A 25,625-nucleotide genomic window follows, 5' to 3' on the forward strand; every position below is an offset into this window, starting at 1 on the left:
CACCAGCACACTGTGACTGTGACTGACTGGCTTTGCTGCTTCAGGCGAGCCTCTCCGAACTTTTTCGATGCAGTGACCTCTCCCACTCCGCTTTCGAGCCAGACGACAAAGCACAAGTCGCCGCCTGGACCATGGCTGCGACCCAACATCCCTACCTGGTCCTGCCAGGCTCCTCTGCCTTTTCCCAGTTCCGCTGCGCGAAGCTGGCGCGCGAGCTTGGCGCCACCGACGTCCGCGCCGTGTGGACTCACTTTGTCAACCCGCACGCTGAGCTGCGCGACCAGCAGCTGCGCATCGTCGAGCAGCTGCTTCACTATGGCGACGCGCCCGCCGACGACGACCACCTCTACCAGACCATCCTCGACGCCCTCCACCGCAACGCCCAGCCGCGCGACAAGAACACGGCCCTCTTCTACGTGACCCCCAGACCCGGCACCATTTCGCCATGGAGCTCGCAGGCCACGGGCATTGCCCACGTCTGCGGCCTCAAGAGCGTCGTCAAGCGCATCGAGAGGGGCATGGTGATTGCGGCCACCTTCCCCGCCGATCACCGCCTCGCCCACGATGCCATTCCCAAGCCGGACCTCCTCCACGACCGCATGACCCAGGTCATTAGCCGCGCTGCGCCCAACCTCAACTACACTTTTGCCGAGAGCGAGCCCAAGCCGGCGACGAGCGTCGACCTCCTTGCCGAGGGCACCACGCCCCGGGCGGCGCTGGAAAAGGCCAACCGCGAGCTGGGGCTGGCGCTCGACGCGGCCGAGATTGACTACCTGGTGGAGGCATACTCGGAGCAGCTGAAGCGGGGCCCCGTCGACGTCGAGCTGTTCATGTTTGCGCAGGTCAACTCGGAGCACTGCCGGCACAAGATCTTCAACGCCGACTGGACCATTGACGGCGTCAAGAAGCCCATGAGCCTGTTTGGCATGATCCGCAACACGCACAAGCAGAACCCCGCCTACACGGTCAGCGCCTACAGCGACAATGCCGCCGTCATGGAGGGCTTCAACGCCAGCCACTGGGCCCCCAACAACGCCTCGGGCGAGTGGGCGCAGACGCGCGAGCAGGTCCACTACCTCGCCAAGGTCGAGACGCACAACCACCCCACGGCCGTCTCGCCGTTCCCCGGCGCCGCCACGGGCTCTGGAGGTGAGATTCGCGACGAGGGCGCCGTTGGCCGCGGCTCGAAACCCAAGGCGGGTCTCTGCGGCTTTAGCGTGTCGGACCTGCACATCCCCGGGTTTGAGCAGCCGTGGGAATTGAATGTGGGCAGGCCCGGCCACATTGCTAGCAGCCTGGACATTATGCTCGAGGCGCCCATTGGTAGTGCTGCCTTCAACAACGAGTTTGGCCGCCCTTGCACCACGGGATACTTTCGCACCCTCACCACCAAGCTCCCCATCAACGAGAAGGAGTCCGAGATTCGTGGATACCACAAGCCCATCATGGTTGCTGGCGGTGTTGGAACGATTCGCCCGCAACATGCCCTCAAGGACCCGGAGATTGTGCCGACGGGAGCGCACTTGATTGTGCTCGGTGGCCCTGCCATGCTCATTGGCCTGGGCGGCGGTGCGGCATCGAGCGTCCAGTCCGGCGAAGGCAATATCGACCTCGACTTTGCCAGTGTGCAGCGTGGAAACGCCGAGGTCCAGCGCCGCGCCCAAGAGGTCATCAACACCTGCACCTCGTTTGGTGCGCAGAACCCCATCCGCTTCATCCACGACGTGGGCGCCGGCGGCCTGTCCAACGCCCTGCCCGAGCTCGTCCACGACTCTGGCCTCGGCGCGACGTTTGAGCTGCGCGAGGTCGACAGCGTCGACAAGGGCATGAGCCCGCTGGAGATTTGGTGCTGCGAGGCGCAGGAGCGGTACGTCCTGGCCGTTGCTCCCGAGGGACTGGAGCAGTTCAAGAAGATTTGCACGAGGGAGCGCTGCGGCTTCTCCGTCGTCGGCACTGCCACTGGCGAGCGGTCTTCGCATAACAACCAGCTCATTCTCATGGACCGCGACTCCAAGGACTACCCCAAGCCCATTGACCTGCCCATGTCGATCCTCTTTGGCAAGCCCCCTAAAATGTCGAGGGTTGTCGACTCGAGGAAGCTCAGGCTGCCCGGCTTTGATAGCAGCTTGAGCATCTACGCGCCGAATGTCCAGCCGCAGGGTTTGTTCCAGGAGGCTGTTTCGAGGGTGCTTGCCCTGCCTGCTGTTGGATCCAAGTCGTTTTTGATCACCATTGGTGACCGCACCGTCGGTGGTCTTACCGTGCGTGACCAGATGGTCGGCCCCTGGCAGACGCCTGTTGCCGACGTCTCGGTTACGGCGACCTCGCTCATGTCTGGCTGCCGCACCGGTGAGGCCATGGCCATGGGTGAGAAGCCCAACCTTGCTCTCATCTCTGCTGCCGCGTCGGCGCGCATGGCTGTCGCCGAGTCGCTGATGAACTTGGCTGCGGCCAGCGTCCCCGACCGCCTCTCCCAGGTCCGCCTCTCGGCCAACTGGATGGCCGCTGCCGGCCACCCGGGCGAGGGATCGGCTCTGTACGAGGCCGTCGAGGCCATCGGCATGGACCTCTGCCCCAAGCTGGGCGTATCGATTCCCGTCGGCAAGGACTCGATGTCGATGAAGATGAAGTGGCAGGACCAGCAGACCAAGGAGGCCAAGGAAGTCACGGCGCCGCTGTCGCTCATCATCTCGGCCTTTTCGCCCGTCAGCGACATTGAAAACACGTGGACGCCGGCGCTCCGCCGCTTCGAGGAGGTGGGCGAGACGGTGCTGCTCTACGTCGACCTTGCTCAGGGCAACAAGGCCATGGGCGGCTCGGCTGTTGCCCAAGTGTTTGGACAGGTTGGCGACGAGGCGCCAGACGTCCGCGATGCAGACATTCTCAAGGACTTTTACGACGCCGTCGAGCAGCTCCACGAGTCGGGCATCGTCCTGGCGTACCACGACCGCTCGGACGGTGGTCTCTTTACCACTCTGGTTGAGATGATGTTTGCCGGCCGCACTGGTCTTGAGGTCATGCTGGACGACATTTGCCGCAGCGGCGACACCAAGGACATGATTGAAGGACTGTTCAACGAAGAGCTCGGCGCCGTCTTCCAGGTCAGGAAGAAGGACATCATCGAGTTCAACCGGTGCTTCGCCACGTGCGGTCCGCCCTCGGGCATGATCAGGCGCATCGGACGCGTCCCCGCCGCGAGCAAGCAGGACCTCGTCCTCACGCGCCAGGCCGCGGTCGTCTACCAGGCGAGCCGAAGGGACCTCCAGAAGCAGTGGGCCGCCACGTCGTACCACATGCAGCGGCTGCGCGACAACCCGGCGTGCGCGGACGAGGAGCACGACAACATTCTCGACGACGCCGACCCGGGTCTCTCCTACAACCTGACGTACAACCCCCAGGACAACATTCTTCCCTTCACCACGTCCCTCACCTCCATGGTTGCCGCCAAGCCGCGCGTCGCCATTCTCCGCGAGGAGGGCGTCAACGGGCAGGCCGAAATGGCCTTTGCCTTTTCCGTAGCCGGCTTCTCGCCCATCGACGTGCACATGACGGACATCCTCTCCGGACGCGTTTCTCTGGCCTCGTTCGTCGGCCTGGCAGCCTGCGGCGGCTTCTCGTACGCCGACGTGCTGGGCGCCGGCCAAGGGTGGGCCAAGTCGGTGCTGCTGCACGCCGAAGCACGGCACGAGTTCCAAGCCTTCTTCCAGCGCGCCGACACGTTTGCGCTGGGCGTGTGCAACGGCTGCCAGTTCCTCAGCCGCCTCAAGGACCTCATCCCCGGCTGCGGCGCCGTGTGGCCCAGCTTCGAGCGCAACGCGTCGGAGCAGTACGAGGCGCGCGTGTGCATGGTCGAGGCGCAGGACGACGGCCACAACCACGCCGACAGCGACAAGGCGGCCTCGCAATCCGCCGCGTCCGCCGCCTCCGTCTTCCTGCACGGCATGCACGCCAGCCGGCTCCCCATCGTCGTCGCGCACGGCGAAGGCCGCGCCTCGTTCGCGTCGTCGCCCTCGCCCACCGCGTCCGCCCAGCAGCTGGCCGACCTCGGCCTCGTCGCGCTGCGCTACGTCGACAACCGCGGCGCGCCGACGCAGCGCTACCCCTTCAACCCCAACGGCTCGCCCGGCGCCATCGCCGGCGTGCGCTCCCCCGACGGCCGCGTCCTCGCCATGATGCCGCATCCGGAGCGCACGGTGCTCGGCGGGGTGGCGAGTTGGGAACCCAAGGAGCGCAGGAGGGAGGAGAAGTGGGGCGAGCTGGGGCCGTGGGTGCGGATGTTTAGGAGTGCGCGGAGGTGGGTGGGTTAGGTGAGTTGAGATGGGATGGAGTGGGAAGAGGAAGGGGAAAGACGAGGGGAGAGGGTTAGGGGTGAGGTTTGGTCTCTCGCTTTTCTCGATCTTTCGATGCTTTGAAAAGGGGCTACGGCGTTTCTACATTACTCCTGCTTTATGGGACGGCGGGCGGGCGGGTGGGTGGAAGCAAAGCAAAGCATACAATACATATACATCAACATCAACATCAACACATAGACTCAGACACTCCTCCTCCTCCTCAGGGTCTGGCACAATCGAGCAAAAAATCCATCAATCCACCAATCATCAAACAAGTGCTGTGGGCGTGTTGCTGTCAGTGTTGAATGCTCCCTCCCCCCCCCCCCCCCCCCCCCCCCCCCCCTCCCGCTGCTACTCACTGGGCCAGTTGGTTGGTCAGTCGACTACATAGTTAGAGGGAGGCGAGCGAGTGCAGCAACCCACAACACAACACACAAACCCAGTATGTAGGTAGGCAGTGACGCAGAGGATCCACGTGAGGTCGGCACGTCACGACAAGCGGCACCACCGTCCTCGCAGCATTGTCGCACTGTCTGTCTGTCTGTCTGTCAGAGCGCGGGTATCTGAAGTCGAGCCACCCCTGCCTGCGCGTATGCAAAACCGCCTTTTTTCTATCTGCGACGGCAACGGCGGGCTCTTTGGACTGTTCAAACCGCAGCCCTGCGCTGCCCTTGTGCAAAAGTGCTGCGGCTGCGCTACAGCGTCGTGGCGTGGTGGTGATGACGCGGCGATGGAGTTGGCGGTTGGCGCGTGGGTTTTGCGCGGCTGTGGGATGGATGGGAGTGGCTGGCTGGCTGGCTGGCTGGCCACAGTCATCGTCTTTTCTTCAGGGCACAGTCGCGCCTTCTGAGCTTTTGTTTTTTCTTTTTCGTCGAGCTGTTTGGGGAGACTGCTGAGTGACTGAGCTGGCAGGCAGTGGATGGAGCGAGAGGGAGGGCTGTCTTTGTACCCAGTCTAAATACCAGTCCCAGTCCCAGTCCCAGTCCCAGTCCCAGTCCCAGGCTCCGGAGCTTCGGGGGTGAGGAAGGGAGCGCGGATGGAGGGGCAGGAGGCGCGGTATAAAACCTCCCTCCCTCTCTCCTACCTCACTCCCTCCTCTTGCACATTAGCAGCAGCGCAACGCCAGTCCAGCAGGTCCGCCGCGACGAGTTGACAGTCCAAAACGATGACAATGAAGCACTTTTGGTGTCCCTGTCTTTGCTGACACATTGGCCGACTATGAGCTCGCTGCGGCTGTTTGCACGTCATGAGCATCTCTCGATGATGAGCCTGAGCCTGAGCTTGAGCCTGAGCGCCGTTGTTGTGGTGGCGCCATGATGGATGCCGTGTTTCGCCGTCCGTCGACGTTTGGGCTTCCGTTTCCTTTGTGGACTTGATAAAATCCACAAATTTCCCGCGGCGGAAAACAGAGTAGGTAGCTAGAGTAGTTGTGAAGCCGCGCGCAGTACTGAGAAGTGTTTCTGATGGTACTCGTGATGATGCCGCGCCAATCTTGGACAGCTCGTCAGAAACAAGGGGAGTAGTGGGTTTATATACAACCCCCCCGTTCTCGGGGGCCAGGCGACACGCCGGCAGCGCAGCGCATCACATGAGCGCGACAGCCCACAGTAAAGGCATAAAAAGACTGACCCCGATCGGCGAAGTGCCGACATCAACAGCGCAGACCTGCACAGGGCGGTGTTTGGACTACAAGTTGAAGAACGTAGTCACTTTTGTTTCTGCGGTCTCTTGTCTCTTGACATTCTTCGCACTGGTCCTGCTTTTTGTGGATCAGGAAGGGTATGTGTTGGGCTGTTTTGCAAAAGGATGGATGGTGGTGCTGGACGGCGCGGCGTCGTTTTGCAGTGACGCATCATCTCGCCATAAAGCGGGAAACTTACCTTCCAACAAGTTTGGAGGGTTTGACCTGGCTTACCAGAAAACAGAGACCACCGCACCCCACAGTCCACGTAATGATGAAGCCCCATCTCCCAGACAGTACGCGCCCGCGCTCAAGGTGTTTCCAGCGCGACTCGTGTCCAGGATGTCGTTTCGCCAACCAAGAAGGCGAGGATTTTATACTGGCGGCGGGCGCGTCAGATGCTTTTCCGCTGCGTTGGACGTTCACGCGCTCAGGGGCAAGTGATCGAAATTCCGCGGCTCGGAGCATGTGAAGAGCGCGGACTGCGAGTATAAAATCTTCCGTTGAGCGAGCGAAGGACCGACGACAACAAAGAACCAACCAATTCTCCAGTTGCCTAAACACTGGACCATCGAGACTGTTCCGTTTGCCTGCTTGCCGTTTTGCATACTACTGTCTGTCTGGCAGTGGAGGACCGCTACGGAAAAGCGAAGACTCTTCCACGCCTTTCGTTTGCCATCGTTGCTGTATGATGGTGCAGTCTCTGATAAGCCCATCATCAAAAGAATATCATCATCAGCATCATCATCATACCAAAACGCTGTTACGACCTTCAAATTTCGAAGTTCCGGAACTCAGGGGTAACCGAACAACTGTGTCGTTGAGGCGGCCGCGTCAACCGCACAGTACCATTGAAGCGATGCGGAAACTGTAAAATCTAGGTCCTGTTGAGCGGGCTTCAGTCGAGGGTGTTGAGTGACGAGGGGGCAAAAGAAGCGTTCTGTAAGAGAAAAGAATGCGGTCAACGGAACGGTTCCAAGCTTATTAGACCACATTTACGCGCCGTTGAACCTGCCTTGGAAATAATGTCAATAAGCCACATTGTAACTGCGACTTGTGGCACTTTTCTTGCTGTAGGTGTTGATTTTTCATGGGCCTCCGAGGACCTTCCGAAGCGGATTTTTCCAAGTGTTCTGGTACTAAGGAGTTTGGGGGGGGGGGGGGGGTTTTTTTCGCCTCGTGCTGTTGGGACGTATGAGTGATTCCTGTTTGCCAACATAAATTAAACGCATCTAAGCCCAGCAGCGTCGTCTGCACTTCACTTCCAGTTTTTTCTCTCTTCAAATTCTGCTGCACGACAATCATGATGTCCAACACCGAAGCCTACAGGCCTTCAACGAAGCCCCCTAGAATCCCGAAGATGGAACATACATGCATCAAGTTTTTGGATGAATTCTACCAAGACGTCCAGAACGCCCTGGACCACGTTTTCCCGACCGACGCCCCCCGAACATATTCCAAGGTGAATGTGATGGGATTGACATGGGCCAACGACGACCTCGACTGCAAGACGGCGCAAGAAAAGCTGCTCCGCGTCTTCCGCGAGAAATACAACTTCGCGACGCAATCTTTCGTCATCCCCGTCACGCGAGAGCCAACAGACGCCACAACGGACATAATCGACGACTGGATCCCGTTCACGTCCGAAGTAGAGGACGACGAGCTGTACATCGTGCTGTACAACGGCCGCGGCGCCAGTACGGAGCACACCTTGTGGTTCGCCGGCGCCCGTGACGTCTGCGAGAGCCTGGGCGTCGCAAAGCCCTGGCTGCACGTGTGGATGCTGCGCGCGCACGCCTGGAAGTCGGGCCACAGCCGCTTCCTGCACGTCTTCGACACGTGCCAGGCGCCGTCTGCGGCGCTTCACTTCGGGGGCCCCGAGTGTCTCTCCGCCGCAGGCTTTCAGGAGACGCCGCCGGGCGCGGAGAACGGCTTCACCAGTGTCCTCGCGCGACACCTTGAGGCGTTGGACGGCGAGCCCAGGTCCGTCGCGCAGATATACGCCGACATCGTGCGCCAGCAGCAGCAGTACGGGCTCGAGGCCACTCCGATACGCCTGCCGGAGGTGGACAAGCCGAGCGTCGTGCTCGCGCGCCAGGGCAGGGTGCCGCAGCAGATGGGAAACCTGACGCAGAGCTCGCGCACAGGGAGCATTCAAGCGATGGCGGCGTCTACACTGCGCGTCCTGATCTCGGTAAATGTTGCGGTCGACATGGCTAAGTCGGCGGACGCGAGAGACTGGAAGGAGCGCATTGCGGCCAACTTGCCGCCGCTTCTGCGCGAGGTTGCTGTCGAGGTGGAGTCGGCGCTCGAAACGGATGCGTCGCTTCTGCTGTTGTTTGTCTCGATGCCCGTCGAGATTTGGGATGGCTTGCCGGAGCATAAGGAGGCGTACAATTTTGTTTCGTTTGTGAAGAAAGGGGGTGTTGGGAGTTGAAATGTGATTTCGGACATGTCGTGGTTGTTGGCGTTGAGGAGTCGCTGGGCGCATTCGAAACAGGGTGGGCACGGAAGAGAAGAACAGTAAGATCTAGACAGATAGCAGAACTTTCAATTCAAAGCGCCGTAACGTAATGGTATCTCAACAAGGAGAAGCAGCCCAGCCAACGCCTTCCTCCTCCCAAAGATATACACAACCCCATCTTACCTTTTCTCCTTCCCCTGACTCCCACAGTGCTCACGTATTGAACAAATACGCCGCGACGACGCCGCCCCACCCTCCCCAATTGTCGCCCTGCGTCACCCGCACCGCCCCCGCATCCCCTGTTATCATCTCCCGTACACTCTTCGTGTTGACGCCAAACAAAAACGCGCGCTTCGCGCCTGCCACCTCGGCGCCGCGCAGCTGGCAGTAGCCGTCGGCGGCCGCGCACGGCTTGCCGTCGTTGAAGAAGAGCCACAGGCAGGCACCGTAGAGGAAGAGATCGGAGGACGTGCCGTTGACGCGCAGCATCCACGCCATGCCGCAGCGCGGATCGCCCGTGGCAGCGCAGTCGCCAAACGCCGGGTCGGAGGGGACGAGGTTCGCTGTCCACGGGGCTGGCGCGACGGCGCTGCTGCTAGAAGATACGCTGCCGCCCTGCCAGTACGGCGTCTCGGTCTGCAGCATGGCGGCGTACACGTTGCGCGCGCCGCTGAACGTGTACTGGTACAGCGCGTTGTGCTCGAAGCCCGTCCCGACCAGCCACGTGCCCTGCGTCGCCTCGACCAGCGCGCCGCGCCCGACGGCGATTGTCTGGTTGTACCCCATGTTGCGCGCGTTGAGCTGCGAGTCCAGGTCGTGGTCGGCTGTCCACCCCCACATGTTTTCGATGTACGCTGACCCGCTGGCTGTGATGTGTAGGAGGCCCCACGCCGCTTTGCACGCGCCGGGCGTGCTGCCGCAGCTCGTGCGGACGGCGGAGCCGAGTGCGCCACCGATGCGGAAGTGTGTGTTGAAGAGGGCGACGGCGCCGGGCGTTGAGGCTGAGAGGTTGATTTCGAGCTGTATAGAGTGTTGATAGTCGTCCCATGATGCCACAATACCGGAGAAAAGGAAGGGGAAAGAGGGAAAGGGTAATGCGCAAGGAGAAGCGCGCGGAATCACTTACGAGTTTGCAGCCCGGCAGTACAGCAGCAACGGTAAACAGCATGTCGCTAATCTCAGCCAATCCCACATCACCCGGTCTACCGATTTGAACCATCGGAACCGGGTTATTGGCATTCATAAACGCTGCGCCGTACGCGCTAATCGCCGTGCCAAACGCGTCGCCCACGATGCGTGAACCCGCCGGGACAAAAATGGTGCCCGTCACGACGTAAGTGCCAGCCGGCCAGTAGATGATCCTAGAGCCAGCGTACGCGGCAAGTATGGCGTTGATGGCGGCCGTGTCATCGTGGACGCCGTCGCCGTAAACGGGAGCCCCTGCCACGCTCTTGATGTTGACAAAGTAGTCGGCCGAGTACTGCGCATAGGTTGGCGGCGTCAGCGCCAAATAACGCCCATTGTACAGCAGTGCTGTTGTCCGAGGCGTCCTCGACGATACGCCGCTCGGCGAATAGTAGTGCCTGCTGTCTCCTGGCGCGTAGTGGTTGCCCTTGAACCACGTGTCGACGACGTTGCCGTTGAGCAGATTTTGGTTCCCCAGGAGCACCGTGGCGCCAGCACCGCCGTTGACAACGTTCTCGAGGACAAGCCCGTTCGGCGTGTAGTAGTTGGCCGAGTAGACCAAGTTGCCGCTGTTCATGGAGACGATGTCGATGACGACGAGCGAGCCGGATACTGCAGAGGCGTCGATGCAAGTGCCGCAGTAGTTGAACGTGCTGTGCGTTACGACTACATCGAAACCCCCGACGACCATCGCTTGGTTGCATCCCTCAAAGGCCATGCCTATTTGCTGCGTCAGTATCCGCTTGCTATGGATGAAGGTGGACAGACCTTTGAAGAGCCACTGTTGACCAGTGACATTCATTCCAACAGCGCCCCCATGAAAATAAATGTCATTGACAATGAGCTGCGAGTTGTACCCCGCCGCCCCTGGCCACTCTCCAATCTTCAAGCCCGTGTGGCCCGCCGAGTTCAACGGCATCTGAAAGCGGACGTTTGTGAGCTGCGTTGCCTGACTGACGGTCCAATCAAGCAACGTCAACTGCGACGAGGGATTCACGGCCGTGCTATCAATGATAATATTCTTCATGGCCACATAAAAGTTGGTGGTGCCAACATAGTTTGGGTCTTTGGCGTAGATTACATGGGAAGCACTATAGCTGGATGACACCAAGAGTGTCGGTGGGCTGAGCGCACTGCCGATGAAGACGGTGCCAATGTACAACTGGATGGGCCCGTTGAGGAGATATGTTCCCGCTGGCAAATAGACTACGGCTGGCTGGCCGGTCGAACCATATGCGACGGATGATCTGAGCCGGCCACCGACGGAGCCAGCTTGGATGGCGGCGTTGATGGCAGCGGAAGCGTCGCGAGTTCCAGTGTTGTCCGCACCGAAATCTGTGACGACATTGCGGAATACAGTGTACGTCGAGGCGTTGGCAATAAAGGGCGAAAGGCCGTTGTGAGTGATTTGCTCAAGCCAAAATGGAGAAGAAGACTGCCGTGGCGATAGCTTGGATAATTCACTCAACTCTGGCATGTTGACTTTTTGCCCGCTGGTAAATTTAGAATTGTTTTCATTTGAGTTTCGAAACAGGAAAACAACTCACTCTGAAGTGGATGGAAACTCAGGTCCCGCTGAGTGTCCATTGTTGGAAAAGAAACCACCTGAAGGCGCGGCCGCGACGAACGCCAGCCACGGGCCCAGAAGAAAAATCAAGCTCAAGCGCATCGTGACGTAATAGTACACGGGCAAGCACAGAGCCCGAGGTTTGGCGGTGCAACGACGGGTTGTTGGCAAGAAGGGCGCGGCAGAAGCAATATATCCACTTCTTGACCGGACCATCCCACGTCGACCTTCTTCCCGACCCAAACCCGGCCGACCTTGGCCGAGTCGAGTGGCTTGGAAATCACCCAGGAAAGTCCCAATTGGTATGTGTGCCGACTAGGTATGGCGTTGGCACCGGGGGCTTAGGTCAGCAGAACACCTCGCGTAGCCCAGGGAACCGTGGTTTCGAATACTTTGCACCCTTTGGTGTGGGACGCGTCCCCACTCCATTTCTGTTTGTCGCAGAAGACGACGAGGCGCTGCAGAAATAGATTTTGGTTTCTTGCAAAACAAGAGCCAAAGGAAACAACAAGAATGCTGGGCCCGAATGATTGCCAAACACATCTCGGGTGGTACAAGCACTCGTCACCAGCTACGTGGAAAGGCCTGGACAAGAAAAGACTGGAAGAGTGGGCGAATGGTGTGGATGGGTCTGCACTGCTGACAGGGCCTGGAAGGTGCCGAGCCGGGAAGTTGCTTGTCTCAAATACCCCTGGTGGGGGAAACGCATTTTTGGAGGCGCTCAAGTCTTGGACATTCTCAAGTCGGGCGCTCCGACCGCGTCAGCCGCAAGGAATGCGGTCGGAACACAACACCACAATAAGACGAGTGATTCGACAGCCGGACGGCCGAGGCTTGGAGTTTTGAGAAACAACCCTTGAGTGCAGGTGAGGGCCTTTAATTCGGTGGTGTTGATCGTCCCGTGCTGACGCCACGTTTCCAACCCGCGACGAGTTGGGATGGTTGTAGTGGGGTTTAGGTCGGGATTGGGACCTGCCCATGTCGGCATAGCTGTTCACTCCCAGCTCTCTCGGTACGTCTCGTCGTAAGTGACAAGGTCTGGGACTGTTTGGGCCGTGGGGTTCTTTGGCTTGCATGCATCCAGAACCAAAGACACTGGATCTTCAGCTTGCATCGTCTTTGGCGAGCCAAAAAGGACGTGCAAAAGACCGGATAAGGTAAAGGGCTCTTCGACCCAATGGTGATTACCGGAGAGGAGGTCCGGGTGACGAGGGCCGGGCCGCAGCCCGGTTGCGCTAAGATCATCCCGCTTGCTTATCCTGACCTCATGTTGTACCTGAAGATTCGAGTCCCCTTCTTATCCATCAATCAGCATTTTGCATACCTTGGAGATTCGGAACATTGTCAGTCCCTTGTCCTCCCAGTCTTACTGCTTTTCAAAGTCTCGGAGTTGAAGTCAGGGAAGACAAATGAACCCTATCTGGGTTTCGTCGTGTCCAAGTCCCACTTGGCTGCAGTCTCATCCCAGTCGGCACGCCGCGTAGTACAGGTCCAATTCTGCAGCTTCAGCCCGACCAAATGATGCGCATGACCCTGCGAGACGCACAGGCCTTTGTCCCCCACACCACCAATTTGTATCAGCAAGCCCCAAGGACTTGGCTCCATCGACCGCATGTGTATCGGTCAAGGAAATCCTTTGAGAGATCGGGTCGCATCGTCCGTCACCAATCGACTTTGGAGACTGAGAGAAAACCTGAAAGCCACGATTTTGCAATAGCACGACTTTGAGCAAAGCAACGAGGACAGACGTGATAGAGATTTAGGAGGTTCAAGGAAGACGAGATTTACAGGACGATGCAAACAATGGAGGAGAAAAACACGCTTCTCGTGCCGGGTATAGGAGAGAAGAGACCTATCAACGCAAAACGCCATTTTTGTCCAAAGGAATCATTGAGTGACTTGGCCCGCCTGATCAATGTTGATGTCCAATGGTTTTGTACAGTATCGGCAAGACCAAATGTCGGTTCCTTTCGTCAAATCGACAGAGCCTCGCCAGAGTGTTCCTGCGAGATTCGAGGTCATTGCTGAGTTCCAGTCAACCGATGTCGCTTGCACCACAGCCATTCGTGAGACACTCGAATCGCACGGTGCCATCTGAAAACCATCCATTAGAGGTCTTCGACGAATGCTGTCTTCATCTGATTTGCTCTCAAGCATGCCTCCCAGAGGCTCTTCGCTTAGTGCAGAATTTTGAGCAAGTCGTGATCGCAATCCTTGAGAACGGTGTACAAGAACAGGGCCCCGTCTATCGTTCGAAGGTCCATGACTGTTTTGGGCATTTCTCGGCAGACAGACGAGATTGTATCTCCAAGCGGTACAGGTTCCCGGCCAGTAGCATCGCAGACGCTTTGGAAAAGCTCTGTTAGCAAATTCTCCAGATATTGCCGTCGCTTTGTAGTTTGGGGACCAGCAGTGGAACTTTTGACCAAGTGGCGGTTTCGGATCATTTTGTAAAAGTCTGTTTCAAAAATGGTCGGAATTTGGTTCTCATACAGAATCCGCAGCTTCCTTTCACTGACATATGTTCCATGTATGACCAATGTTGCCGACTTTATCTTTCGTTGTTCAACCAAAGCCTCGCCCCCACACCGAGCAATGAGTTCACATGCTTGAAGCCTAGACAGGCAAGTCAAACGGCCTGTCAAGCCAATTGTCCAATTTTGTAGGCACGGCTCGGGTGTGGTAAGAAAGTCGAGGAGATTTTTACTGGCTTCTTCGGCTTCATTGCTGATTGTTTTGGCGTCATCCTTTCGGCGAGCTTTCTTCACTTCTGAGGTGGGAAGTTTAGAGTCTTTGGGAGGTTCATTCGCAGCCTGCGCTGATTGGACGCCTTCTTCATTGACGGCTTTGAGGCCATTGAAAGTGATTGGGCCATTTTCTGGAGCCTCCTCCTGTCGGCGAGCTCTCTTCACTTCCGAGGTGGGAGGTTTAGAGTCTTTGGGAGGTTCATTCGCGGCCTGCGCTGCTTGGACACCTTCTTCATCGACAACTTTGGGGCCATTGGAAGTGGTTGGGCCATTTTCTGGAGCCTCCTCCTTGTCCTCCTTAGCACCCTCAATCGGCAAGCCCAGCTCGGCAAAACGAGGGTGCGGGGGTGTCGGTCTCAACTGTTTCCTCTTTTCGTTCATGATATGATACAGCGCAAGCCCAGCGTAGGCATCGGCAGCAGCGTAGTCGACTTGAGCCAGGTTTAAGCCTCGAGACCAATTACCACATCGGATTCTGCCTACTTTTGGCAAAGGAAACCCGATATATGTTTTGATCTGGGTGGCTAACGCACATAGATTCTTGGGATACGTTCCACTAGCCGTCCTCGTGTTTTGGAGGACGTGGAAGAAGTGGCTCAGTTCAACGAATCCACGAGGATTGAGACCCAAGAATTTTTGAATCCTTTTGCCATCGGCGGTCCACACGGCCACACCAGTCTTGATGACGTCCCGAGACTCAATCAGGGAAATCAACGATGGTGGGATGAGTTCCTTTGTAGTGTTGCCTCCTTGAAATTGAGCGATGTGGAAGACGACCACGGTGGATTCCGAAGCGACTTGCATGACGGATATGTTCCTTTTGATCGTATCTTCGGGACTCGCGTAGCTTTCCCATTCCATGTCAAAACCCACAACTTTCTCTTTAAGGAATGGTTTGCAGAGTTCCTCGGCTTTTTTGAAATTTGTGCAGTAATGAACTGTGACTGGCTTTCCTTCGGGATCGCGGTAGAGCTTGTGGGTGAAGTATTGGGGGGGATCGCTTCGTATGCCATTGATTGGGGGTGGAGGCGAAGGTATCGCGAATCGAGGAGTGTAGGGCGCTTCGGTCTGCTCCTCCGCTTTGGCTGCGCCCCTTTTCGACGATGGCTTGGACTCGGAAGTAGAGGAATGTCGTCCCACGGTATCGGGTCGGAGACGGCGGACCAAGTCATCTACTGCATCAATAATCGAGGAGTCGAAAAAGTCGTCAGACCCGGCATCCGATGCAGGTGACTTGGTTGTAGCACTTTTGATCGAGTCAAAAGACCCATCATCCTGAAGATGGTTCATGGCATCGTATGGCACCCTGCGGACCTGAAAGTTGGCGCGCGCATTCGAGGAAGGTCTGGTCGTGTGGGTCTTGCGAAAGGCAAGGAATGCGGCAAAGTGGTGAGCTGGAGGGCGTCGAATACGAGTGAGAGGTGCTTTCGAGTACAGACTGACACCAGCCGCAGGAGACAGGGCACGGCGACCGGGTAGAATCATGCTCGTGGTGAAGATGGACTCGGCCGCGAGCGTCGACGCGAAGGAAGACGCGACGCGGGAGACGGGATCGAGTTGCCAAGCGCATGGCTCGCAAGAAGGGCCGAGCTTCCATGCGGATGAGCCCCACCCACCGCACCACCTCATCGTTGCCTTCGACTACTGCTCTTCTCTACTCTTCCATCTCACCCGTCCTTCTCAGCTACCCACGAAATCATGCCCGACGACCGGAAGCCCCCAGTCGAGAACCCAAACAACCACCAAGACAAACCGCAACGTCCTGAAGATGAGAATCCATTCATAGCTTTCCGCCGCTACGCCGACGAGCAGGTCTCATCGATTCTAAACGCCTTCGGCCTCCCCTTGTCTTGGAATCCGCAGCACTGGAACGACGAACGCATCCAGGAATTGAAATCATGGATAACCGAACGAAAGACTCCCAGCGGGAAAGAGGATGCCGCCAGTAGCTCGCCTCAGGACCCACCGTCCTGGATAAAGATCTGGGCCCCCGATGGTCGCGAGGTCAAACCCAAGGTCGTCGAAAATGACGACGGAAGCAAGACTTACTACTGGACTAACTCCTGGTCCTGGCCGCCGAAAGAAAGCGCCAAGACGGACAACGCAAACGACCTCGATGCGACACAAAGGCAGGCTGTGGAAGAAGCGCGGCGCAATGCCGAAAAGGAAATGCAAGAGCTGTCCAACATGTTCAAGTCCTTTTTCGGTACAGAAGAGGAAAAGGCCGCTCAGGATCAACCCAAAAGTGGCTCGGTCTTAGACTGGGTATGGCCCAGCCAGCCCAAGTCCAATCCCGAGAAGGGTGTAGACATGTCGAAAGAAGCATCTCCAGAGCAAGAATCCAAGAGCTCACGAGAGAAGTTTTGGGGCCGCCACCATGGCCCCTGTCGCTCTCGCGACTCGGAAGATCAAGGCGTCACCGCTCCTCTCCACAGCCACCACGGTTTCCCACCCTTTATGCATTTCCACGGACCCCGGTTTGGACCGCACCGCTTTGGGGACTCCCGGATGCGCTGGCTCCTCTCGCACCCATACTCTCCGGTGGTCCTGGAAGCAGAAAACACAAAATCCAAAGTCCACGGCCCCAACTTCGTCGACGCGTTCGAAGACTTGCTGCGCGTAGAGCAGGGCCTACCAATCGACGAGCGTTGGGCCTGGGAGCGCGACATGTGGCCGCGCCGCATGCGGCTCATGTCCATCCTGCATAGCCCACACCCCAAGACCCAAGAATTTTGGAACAACATGCATGAGGGCGGCGATTGGTATGTCGCAAAGGACGGCTTGAAGCCATTGCAGGAACAAGCCAAATCATTGCCTTTGCCCGAAGCATCCAAAGACGAGACTGTTGCGCCGCAGAAGAGCAGCGGTGACGAGCATGACGAAGCGTACGAGCGCTTTCTGGGCTCCTCGAGCTCAGGGCCGAAAACGGAGCTCGACGCATACGAGCAGCTCCTGGGCGGCGACTCTGCGTCTTCGCCGGCCATCAAGCAACCGCATCAACGAACCGAGCATCAAACTGCGAAAATAGCAGAAAAACCGACCCCAGAAGTCGTCCAAGCCTCGCCCATTCTCTCCACCGTCACCTCAACCGAGCGCACCGTCCTCCCCGACGGCACCGTCACGACCAAAGTGGTTTTCCGCAAGCGCTTTGCTGATGGCCGCGAGGAGAGCTCTGAGACTGTCAACACGACGAGAGGCGATGCTGCCTCTGCGGCGCCCGAAGCTGCTGCAAATGCCGAGACCACGAGCAGTGGCGGTTGGTTTTGGTCAAAGTGATGCGAGGTATGACCTGACAGCCACGGTTGTGGACAGATGGTGAGGGGATTGGTAGGTGCGGGCGGCGCAGCAAGGCGTTTTCGTGATATACCAGGGCATCTCATCTCATCTCCATCCACAGGTGTTTTGACTCCTTTTGCTTACTTTACTGTCAGTATCATTTTCCTTGCTCTGAGGTTCTGCCAGCTTGGTTGTACTGTACGGTAGGCTCTCTCCTTCTTTTCTCTTCTCACCCCACTCCTCTCAGTACTTCCTTACTCTTCTCCGCATTCTTGTCCTGTGTTTATGACTAACGCCCGCCTTTGAATTGATCTTTGCTCCATCTGTCTGACTTCCTTGCATGAGAGACTTTCGCTGCGGTCGTTTGTCTTGTGAAATTTTGACCTTCGAATGCTTGTGAATTGTTTTTAGGGAGTGGAGGTTTAGATAACAGATTCGCTTGTCATGTCTCAGCTTAATATTGATAATGGCCTGCGACATCAATTTGCCAGTTCATGGTGAGAATGGCCACAGGCCAACGTTTCACAACTGGGTCGCCCCGCAACGACACAGCGAATTCCACGAGCTTAACTTCTTAGAATTCTCGACTTACCATAGCCAGAGAGCACGCCCTTTGCACTTGAAAATTGCAACGTTGGCCATTGGGACTTGCTCTACTCTTGCAGTCTAGGCATCTCGCACTGCTAGGCCAACTCCAACGACATGTCCACGCAGAGCGAGAGAGAGAGAGGCGATGACAGTGCTAGAGTTGACTGCTCCTCCTCTCCGCCCTCACCCAAACATCTCTCTCAACAACCAGACCCGATATCGTCTCCTGCTAGCTGTGAGAACTTCTTCCAAAACAAAGAAGCGCCCTGCCTCGACGAAATAGGTGTGTTAACGAGACGCAAAGAGCTTTGAGGTTAATAAAATACTAAGTATAGCTCACACCCAACCCTAGATCGCTGCAAAATTTGTTTTCACCGGTCATCGACGCTGTCGGTACACTCCATACGGGTATAAAGCTGCCAGAGTGGCTCACAAACGCGCACTGAGTCTCTCGCCCTTCTGACACGGGCTCTCCGTCGCCCCGACAGGCGGCATCAAGCACTGTGCGTCAAACTAAGCACTCAATCGTTCGCTCGTCCACTTGCTCGCCCGCTGCTGCTGGCTGGTTGCAACATCTACGCGTGCGAATGCAACGAAGAGATCCTCTTAAGCTCGTTCTCGTTCTCTTCCTCGAACAAGACCCTCCTTGAGAGCCGATCAGTCCAAAAGGTATGCATTTGTAATAGGCGACAAGATAGCCCGCCCACACAACCAACGCCTTTTCAAATGAATGCATAACTAACATGGCAGCCAGAACACCTACGCGATGAGCAGCAGTCATTCTCCCGCAACGAACGCTGAGGCGTCTTTCGTTCCTCGGGCTGCCGGTCGAACTGCGCATCTGCGTCTACGAGTTCGCCATGGACTTCGCCGGCGTTGTCAGGACGCTGGATAAGTTTCACAAGGAGAATCTCGAAAAAGAAAGTGCAGCACGGTCAAGACACCCTCAGGCGTCCGAAGCCGTAATCGAACTGTCGACGCCAGGGCTCCTTCTGGCCAACAAGCAGGTCGCGCACGAGGCGCTAGACGTGCTGCACAAGAAGGAGTTGCGCATACCCCGGTACGCTTTCATGGAGTTATACGCGAAGAGGAACGGGAGTTTCATGAATATCATGTGCCGCCCTCTACTGCAAAAGCTAAGACACGTGTCCTTTGAGTGGCACGTCAATTCTTTCACCCTCGGCATGATGAGAGTCTCGTGGTGTGGTCATTCCGTCCCGGATCGCCTCGCAGGACCTGCGGTCGCCGCGTGGCGCGAGAGGAATTTTCTCGAGACGCTCGAGTTCATCTTTATTTACCTGCCCCTGCCCCTGAACCCCGAGAGCCCAGACCAGCCCCAAAGGCGAGCTTGGCAAGATTGCGGGGATTCCATCAAGCTGATGGCGATGGTGGCGGGAAACGTCCTCGGGACTGACGACGATTTTGTCAGGGAGAGGATCGAGGAACGCTTCAGGGTGCTGGAGGGGAATATGAAAAAGCTGGTTTCGAACCATTACAAAGTGTTGTTGGACATAAGAAATCGAAAATTCGCCTTTCATTCTTTGAAGCAGCCGAGGTGGAGGTGTGAGTAGCCAGCCATCTATGAATGGCCGTCGCGAGTGCCGCCTCAGATGGCTCTGCGTGGAGGGACTTTTTTGGCGCCTTTTTGCTTTGGGATATTGAGGCCCTATATGAAATTGATAATCTTTCGCCATGCCTGATGTGATGTACGAATGCGTGCCATGCAGTAATGGATAGGTGTGAGGGTAATGTAATGTAATGTGGGTCTCTTCTCTCCATTCATTTGCGATGTAAATCAAGCTGCGCTTCGAAGCACTGGAAAATAACTCGCTGGCAATCAATTTCGAGCTTAGACAAGTGCAACATGAGATAACAGAGAACGTCACACAGGCTAAGATGACGACTACATTCGTCATGACTCTTGTCGCGGGTAAAATCAACATCCTTCACCCTCAGCAGCAGCGGCCGGCACATAAGATCCGTCATCTTGCCATTCGGCGTCATGGCGTGCGGGATCCTCAACGTCTTCTTATGTAGCACGTGCCGCGCCTCGTGCGAGACCTGTCTGTTGACCAGCAGGAGGCCCGGCGTGGCCAGCGGCGGCCAGCCAGACGGGTCGTCCGCTGGGGCCCCGCGCAGGTGCGCCTCGTACTGCCTGTTCAGCACGCGCGCCACGCCGTCGAAGTCGAGCGCGAAGGCGTAGATCTGGATGCGAAGCTCGGCTGGCAGCGTGAGGAGCGTGGATCGACGACGTTGGAGAGATGCTGGGGATTTCGCTGTTGTGGAAGGATGCATTGCCAGGCCTTGTGCTCTGGGTTGTTGTCGTTGGTGGTGCTGAGACGCTGTGACAGACTGGGAATGCCTGAGGTTGTGTCGGGTGCTGTCTCGTTCTGCTGCTCAGAGCGGTGTAGGCACGCGAAGATACTGCGACCAGCAGCGGTGGGTGAGTGGACTGGGAAGAGCATCGGGTTCAAGTTCAAGTACTGAGATTATTGCATGGTGTATACCACCCGACTACCGTGAGCGAAGGAAGAGGAGACTGTTGTAGGTGTTTGAGAGTCCCGTAGGCAACTTGAAACTGGCTTGGCGTATCGCATGCGATGGCCCAAGAGACCGCTGTGCTAGAGATGAATTTTAACCGTTTGCCGTGCCTGAGATGATATACGAATGCGTGCCGTGCAATGGATGAATGGACAGATGAGATGTGTCCAACCCAGTCTCCAGTCTATGCCTTATCCTCCGCACCCTCCCATTTCTTCCTTGCCTTCTCCTCATCCGCCTCACTCCACTCCCGGGGCAAAAGCGCAAAGCAGAGGTAACTCGTGTGCGTCTTGATGTCCGGCTCCGTCCGATGCACCAGCCGGCCCTCGCGGTAGGTCTTGCGCTCCTTCTCCAGCTCTTTGATCTTGAGCAAACGCTGCCCCTTGCTCTCCTTGCCCCAGCCCTTTTCAACGGTGCCGTCTTCTCCCGCGGCACCGCCATTGGCCGCAGCCGCCGCTGCAGCCGTGCTCTCGTGGAAAAGCTTCAGGCGGCCTTCGACTTCGCGCAGGCGTCCTAGCGCCTCGTCGACGGTCGCCGGCATGGGAATCGTCCCGCGCAGCCCTTCTTCTTGCAGTCCGATGCGCTCGCGCCGCACGTCGATCCGCCGGTGCAGCACCTCGACCATTTCGATGTTCGTCCAGCCCAGTCGGCGCAATTCGGTGGTTGTGCGCTGCACCTGCTCAATGCACGGCGAAAAGGTGCACAGCCGGATCGTCTTGCGCGGATTGAGCGGCGAGCGCCACGCGGCCGCATCGCCATCGTTGGTCGACGACGGCTGCGGCGTGCTCTCGCTCGACGATTTGGCGGCAGGCCTCGAGCGGCTGAGGTGCTTCACGGCCATCCAGGGCGCCGGCAGGTCGAGGAAGACGGCATCGGCCTGCGGCACGGCGCCGTCGAGCGTCTTGCCGAAGCCGTCCTCGTAGACGTCGGCGTGGGTGACGGTGACGAGCGGGTCTATCCTGTGCTCCCTCAGCTCCTCGCGCAGCTTCTCGGCGCGCTGCTCGTGGAACTCGAAGCTGTAGACGTGGCCTTGTCGCTTGCGCTTCTTGCTGTCGGCGCCCCCGTTTGCGTGTGCCCCGTTTTCTGCCGATGGGTACCCGTTGAATACGGCTCGCACTGCGGCATGCGTGAAGGACCCGCTGCCGGCGCCGGCTTCGATTAGGGTGTCCCCGGGTCGCACGCGCAGCCGTTGGAGGACGTAGCTGTAGTCGGGCGTGTAGACGACTTGGGTGCGGTGGGGGAGAGACGTGGTCCAGGTCTCCGGAGTAGGCGGCACAATGTGGGCGAAACCGCTTGTTGTAGCGCCAGCATCGGGTCTACGACACAGTCAATGGAGATTCGAGGCTCAATGGGTAAGATTGGACTCACTGCGCGCCGTCTTCACCTCCCTCGTCCTCGCGCTTCCTCTTCTTGGCGCTCTTTTTACCTCGTCCCCGGTGATCCACTACTGCAGCACGCACTTGTGTTCCCCATGGTATGTTGACGAGATTGCTGTGCGGAAACGAGCCAAAGCGAGTGTTTATTACGCGGTTGGTGTCCGTGGTTGACGTCTCGAGGATGACGGGAGTGAGCAGGTCGCGCTTGAGATGGATGAGAGCGAGCTGGCCCTCGGCCGTTTGGGCGCCAGGATCGATAAAGGGCGAGATAGCAGCCATGGAGACCGAGTTGTTGTGTTGCAGTTGCAGTGGCCGGTGGAAAAAGTTCCATGCGATCCATGCCCCGCGAAAATGATGAGCGGCAGGGTTCAGCGGCGCTGCTTTGACGCCGCAACTCTGCGCTACCTGACCTCGCTGCGTTGACTCAAACAATGAAAACCGCGCCCCCATAGATGTCCTCAGTGGCCGCCCTCTTCCGCCGATCTGTCCTCTCTCTTCGACTGCCCATAGCACGACCGCCTCTACATCGCCCATTCGCCATGGCCGCCCGCTCCCAACCGCCGTGGCAGGCCCCGCCGTCTCGCGCCGACCTCGACCTCCCGCCGCTCCACGTATACAACTCGTTGACCCGCTCCAAGGTCCCGTTCGTGCCCATAGACGGCAAGAAGGTGTCGTGGTACGCCTGCGGTCCGACCGTCTACGACGACGCCCATCTGGGACACGCGCGCAACTATGTCAGCACCGACATCATTCGGCGCATAATGCGCGACTACTTCAAGTACGACGTGCGCTTTGTCATGAACATTACCGACGTCGACGACAAGATTATCCTGAGGGGCAGGCAGCAGCACTTGCTGTCACAATATACGAGCGAGCATCCGGAACTCAACGCAGAGGTCCAAGAGACGGCACATGAGGCATTCGAGGCATACATCAAGAAGAACCTGCCATTACTACCCAAGGGATTGAAGCCTGCCGAGTTCGCGGAGCAGTCGAAAAAGGCGTATGGCCATGTTTTGGAGGGCAAGGCTGTCGAGGGCGACGGGCTGCCGGGCGACAAGGAGGCCAAGATCAAAATGCATCTCAAGACGGCGTCATCGGCGGCAGAAGCTCTGCTTCTTGCAGACGCAAAAAGCATTGGCGCCACCGAGTTCTACACCAAGACCGAGGATGTCTTTTTGCCGCATCTCGACTCTCTCTACGGCGCCACCATCAATGCCGAGGACCACAGCATCTTTACCAAGCTGACCCAAAAGTTTGAGAAGCGCTTCATGGAGGACGTGCGTGCTCTGAACTGCCTGGACCCCGATGTGGTGACCAGGGTGACGGAGTACGGACACCAAATCGTGTCGTTCGTGGAAAAGGTTGTAAAGAATGGATACGGATACGTCACGGCGGACGGCTCCGTCTACTTTGACATTCAGGCATTCGAAAAGGATGGCAACAACTATGCGAGACTGGAGCCATGGAACAGAAACGACAAGGACCTCCTGGCAGACGGCGAAGGAGCCTTGACCAACAAGAGCACAAAGAAGCGTTCGGATGCTGACTTTGCTCTGTGGAAGTCTTCAAAGCCAGGAGAGCCGGCGTGGCCGAGTCCTTGGGGACCTGGCCGGCCCGGCTGGCACATCGAGTGCTCTGCCATGGCCTCGGATGTCTTGGGCCAAAAGATGGACATTCACTCCGGCGGCGTGGATCTCGCCTTTCCTCACCACGACAACGAGCTGGCGCAGAGCGAGGCTTTCTGGTCAGAATGCAGGCACGAGCACCAGACTCACCAATGGGTCAACTACTTTCTCCACATGGGCCACCTCTCCATTGCCGGCTCCAAAATGTCCAAGTCGCTGAAGAACTTCACCACCATCCGCGAGGCGCTGGGGCGCGGCGACTGGACGCCGCGCGGCCTGCGCATCGTCTTCCTCCTGGGCGGCTGGAAGGACCCCGTCGAGATCACAGAAGGCCTCGTCACTACGGGCGCCGGCTGGGAAGACAAGGTCAACAACTTCTTCCTCAAGGTCAAGGACCTGGAGCGCAACCCCAGCCCGGAGAACGCGGCGTCGGCAGAGGAGGACTCGGCTCTGGCGTCGGCCTTTGCCGCCGCGCAGACGGACGTCGACAAGGCCCTCTGCGACTCGTTCGACACGCCGACCGCCATGCAAGTCATCTCGCGCCTGGTGACGGACTACAACAGCGCGGCGACGCGGGCGTCGCTCTCGGACGCCACGGCGCTCAGCATCGGCATCTGGGTCACCAAGATGGTCACCATCTTCGGGCTGGACAGCGAAGGCGACCTGGCCAACCCCAACCGCATCGGCTGGTCCGGCATCGACATTCCCGCCGCCGCCGCGCCCTTTGTCTACCCGGCCGCTGCCCTGCGCGACGCCGTCCGCGACGCCGCAAAAGCAGGCAAGCCCTCGCGCGCCGCCATCGAGCAGCTGCTCGCCTCGCAGCCGGCCGCCGTCACGACGCAGCCCGCCGAATCGCTGCCGTTCGCCGAAGCCCTGACGCAGTTCCGCGACGACGTGGCCGCGCTGGCCGCCGCCGACGCCCCCGCCGCCTCGTTCCTCGCCCTCTGCGACAAGCTGCGCGACGAGGCGCTCTGGAACCTCGGCATTTACCTCGAAGACCGCGACGCGCAGGGCCTGCCGGCGCTGGTGCGGCCGCTGTCGGCCGACCTGATTGCCGCGCGCGAGCAAAAGGACGCCCAGGCCGCGGCCAAGGCGGCGGCGAAGGCGAAGCGCGAGCAGGAGGAGCTGGACCGCAAGAAGCAGCTTGCGGAGAAGGCCAAGCTGAGCCACCTCGACATGTTCAGGACGGCTGAATATAGCGCCTGGGATGACGAGGGCTTGCCGCTTAGAGACGCCAAGGGCGAGGAGCTGCCCAAGAGCCGCGTCAAGAAGCTGCGGAAGGAGTGGGAGAGGCAGCGCAAGTTGCATGAGGAGTGGAAAGCGGGACAGTAGAGAGGGGGAAGGGGGTTCTGCCATAGATGGACATTTCCAAAAAAGACGGACGTCGAGAGCGTCTGGGGCAGCATTTTGGTCATTTGACGATGCGCTTCAGAGGCAGTTCTGAAGCGCATCGTCTGCGAATAGAAGTCCGATACCGCATTCGAAGGCTTGATTTTCATGGCCTCACTTCCGTCCTCACCTCACCTCGCGTCTTCATCTCCCTGCTCTTACCATCACAGCGGACCTCACGCGTCAATAGCCATGGTTTATTTTTTCCAGGCCGGTGATGGTGAAAAGTGCATGTTTCTCAGTAGACTGACTGCACAGGTGACCAATCTCGGTGCAGCTTCTTATTCAGGGTCTCTCGATTGGCGCGGCAGCTCTGATTGTTTAAACGTTTGCATTTTGCGGCTTAAATGTCCAAATAAGGTGTAGCTTTTGCAGGTCCATTGGTTACCATGCCCTTGAAGGACGGGGCGGAAGCGTGCCCTCCCGGGTTCAGCGTTGGTTAACGGCGGACTTCTTCGATGTAGTGTTTGCAGGCGGTTCCTGCACGCAGCTCAATGGAGGCTCTTCGAGAAGGCACATCAGACAGGCGCATCGTCGACAGCAGCAAACATCGGCGACAGATGGATGACATGGAGGTTTGTAATAAGCTTATACCCGCAATGCTCACGCCTTGTCCGCCGTGCAAGCTTCGAGAAGGTGTCCTAAGCAGACGGAGGAGCACAGAAGGGGGAGAGTCAACCGCGTCTTGACTCTTGAGACGGTGAGGCTGTTCTTGAAATTGGCGTCGTCGTCTTGTTTCTTGTCAGCGGTTCGGCTGTCGCCGATGCCGTGGCAGAGGGAGAGAGAGAGAAAGAGCATCCTGGTCGGAGCAAATGGCAACATGAACCCCGGAACACAGGCCGCAGCCGAGTG

At 58.1% G+C, this 25,625-nt stretch overlaps 9 protein-coding genes across 9 annotated transcripts; 5 read left to right on the forward strand and 4 right to left on the reverse strand.

Moving 5' to 3' along the window:
• The first annotated feature begins 37 nt into the window (after positions 1-37).
• J3D65DRAFT_611832 (phosphoribosylformylglycinamidine synthase) lies at positions 38-4,468 on the forward strand. Its single transcript, XM_066798958.1, has one exon. The coding sequence runs from the start codon at positions 132-134 to the stop codon at positions 4,305-4,307; it is 4,176 nt and encodes a 1,391-aa protein (XP_066660353.1). The 5' UTR covers positions 38-131; the 3' UTR covers positions 4,308-4,468.
• A 2,850-nt stretch (positions 4,469-7,318) lies between these two features.
• J3D65DRAFT_655301 (uncharacterized protein) lies at positions 7,319-8,449 on the forward strand (the record flags this gene model as incomplete). Its single annotated transcript, XM_066802491.1, has 1 exon — positions 7,319-8,449. The coding sequence occupies one exon, from the start codon at positions 7,319-7,321 to the stop codon at positions 8,447-8,449; it is 1,131 nt and encodes a 376-aa protein (XP_066660354.1).
• A 240-nt stretch (positions 8,450-8,689) lies between these two features.
• Positions 8,690-11,138, reverse strand: J3D65DRAFT_545407 (pectate lyase superfamily protein-domain-containing protein; the record flags this gene model as incomplete). The annotated part of the gene is made up of 3 exons (XM_066796763.1): positions 8,690-9,496; positions 9,603-10,381; positions 10,430-11,138. The coding sequence occupies 3 exons, from the start codon at positions 11,136-11,138 to the stop codon at positions 8,690-8,692; spliced, it is 2,295 nt and encodes a 764-aa protein (XP_066660355.1).
• Positions 11,139-14,284: 3,146 nt separating this feature from the next.
• J3D65DRAFT_536654 (ribonuclease H-like domain-containing protein) lies at positions 14,285-14,980 on the reverse strand (the record flags this gene model as incomplete). Its single annotated transcript, XM_066796707.1, has 1 exon — positions 14,285-14,980. A coding segment is annotated over one exon (696 nt), but the record flags the coding sequence as incomplete, so codon positions are not given.
• Positions 14,981-16,162: 1,182 nt separating this feature from the next.
• On the forward strand, positions 16,163-17,251 carry J3D65DRAFT_599696 (uncharacterized protein; the record flags this gene model as incomplete). Its single annotated transcript, XM_066797918.1, has 1 exon — positions 16,163-17,251. The coding sequence occupies one exon, from the start codon at positions 16,163-16,165 to the stop codon at positions 17,249-17,251; it is 1,089 nt and encodes a 362-aa protein (XP_066660357.1).
• Positions 17,252-18,699: 1,448 nt separating this feature from the next.
• J3D65DRAFT_599697 (uncharacterized protein) lies at positions 18,700-19,410 on the forward strand (the record flags this gene model as incomplete). The annotated part of the gene is made up of 1 exon (XM_066797919.1): positions 18,700-19,410. The coding sequence occupies one exon, from the start codon at positions 18,700-18,702 to the stop codon at positions 19,408-19,410; it is 711 nt and encodes a 236-aa protein (XP_066660358.1).
• A 148-nt stretch (positions 19,411-19,558) lies between these two features.
• Positions 19,559-20,349, reverse strand: J3D65DRAFT_49875 (uncharacterized protein). Its single transcript, XM_066796619.1, has one exon. It carries the CDS (start codon positions 20,132-20,134, stop codon positions 19,619-19,621), a length of 516 nt encoding a protein of 171 aa, XP_066660359.1. The 5' UTR covers positions 20,135-20,349; the 3' UTR covers positions 19,559-19,618.
• A 215-nt stretch (positions 20,350-20,564) lies between these two features.
• On the reverse strand, positions 20,565-22,035 carry J3D65DRAFT_545787 (S-adenosyl-L-methionine-dependent methyltransferase; the record flags this gene model as incomplete). The annotated part of the gene is made up of 2 exons (XM_066796785.1): positions 20,565-21,696; positions 21,749-22,035. 2 exons carry the CDS (start codon positions 22,033-22,035, stop codon positions 20,565-20,567), a joined length of 1,419 nt encoding a protein of 472 aa, XP_066660360.1.
• Positions 22,036-22,295: 260 nt separating this feature from the next.
• Positions 22,296-24,716, forward strand: J3D65DRAFT_545162 (tRNA synthetases class I (C) catalytic domain-containing protein; the record flags this gene model as incomplete). The annotated part of the gene is made up of 1 exon (XM_066796750.1): positions 22,296-24,716. One exon carries the CDS (start codon positions 22,296-22,298, stop codon positions 24,714-24,716), a length of 2,421 nt encoding a protein of 806 aa, XP_066660361.1.
• Positions 24,717-25,625: the final 909 nt, after the last annotated feature.

Source organism: Phyllosticta citribraziliensis (assembly GCF_038025025.1).
Source record: "Phyllosticta citribraziliensis strain CPC 17464 chromosome Unknown J3D65scaffold_1, whole genome shotgun sequence".
NCBI lineage: Eukaryota > Fungi > Ascomycota > Dothideomycetes > Botryosphaeriales > Phyllostictaceae > Phyllosticta > Phyllosticta citribraziliensis.

Excerpts from the sequence above, each read along its gene's own strand:
- J3D65DRAFT_49875 (XM_066796619.1), bottom strand. The coding sequence starts at position 20,134 with ATGCATCCTTCCACAACAGCGAAATCCCCAGCATCTCTCCAACGTCGT.
- J3D65DRAFT_611832 (XM_066798958.1), top strand. The coding sequence starts at position 132 with ATGGCTGCGACCCAACATCCCTACCTGGTCCTGCCAGGCTCCTCTGCC.